This window comes from Gekko japonicus, unplaced genomic scaffold (genome assembly GCF_001447785.1).
Source record: "Gekko japonicus isolate JY-2015 unplaced genomic scaffold, Gekko_japonicus_V1.1 scaffold181, whole genome shotgun sequence".
Taxonomy (NCBI): Eukaryota; Metazoa; Chordata; class Lepidosauria; order Squamata; family Gekkonidae; genus Gekko; species Gekko japonicus.
Window position 1 is genome coordinate 596,371 of NW_015171507.1, and position 538 is coordinate 596,908.

At 49.1% G+C, this 538-nt stretch overlaps 1 protein-coding gene across 2 annotated transcripts in view; it reads right to left on the reverse strand.

The window, feature by feature from the left end:
* CCDC92 (coiled-coil domain containing 92) overlaps positions 1–538 on the reverse strand; it is a 49,724-nt gene that overhangs the window by 6,768 nt on the left and 42,418 nt on the right. For both annotated transcript variants that reach the window (XM_015419303.1, XM_015419302.1), the window contains exon 2: positions 165–311. In XM_015419303.1, coding sequence (XP_015274789.1) covers positions 165–294 — 130 coding nt within the window. In that variant the 5' untranslated portion in view covers positions 295–311. The remainder of the gene's footprint in view (positions 1–164; positions 312–538) is intronic.

The following is a 538-nucleotide window of genomic DNA, read 5'->3' on the forward strand; positions in this document are numbered from 1 at the left end:
CCCCCCCCCCCGACTGTGTGATGACCTACCTTGGGGAATGGTTCCAAAGGGACCGGGGCCCTGGGGAAAGGCGGAGCAAAATAAACTCCTCCAGAGGAAAGAGCTGACGCTCTGGTCTGACCCTGACTGCCAGGGAGGAGGGAGGCGGCCTCTCGGCCCATTACCTGTGCAGTGCTGCTGCAGCCGCCGGATTTCTGCGTGGAGCCCCTTGAGCGTGTTGGCATGCTCCCGCTGGAGGAAAAGCAGGTTCTTCTGAGCGCTGTGCAGCTGGTTCTCCAAGTTTGACGCTGCCATCCTGACATCTAAGGAACCTGGGGGGTGATCACAGCACCATGAATTACCTGAGGACTAGAGATGTGAAGGCCCAGAAAAAAAAAACCGGAAAAATTCGGGGGGAAACCGGGTTTTTTCCGTTTTTTTCCTGAAGACTTTTTGTTTTTTTTCCAAAAAATTGGAAAAATTGAAAAAAGAAAAGAAAAGGAAAAAAATTGATTATGGAACGTTTTATTTTAACATGATGAATAAAATATTTTAAGAC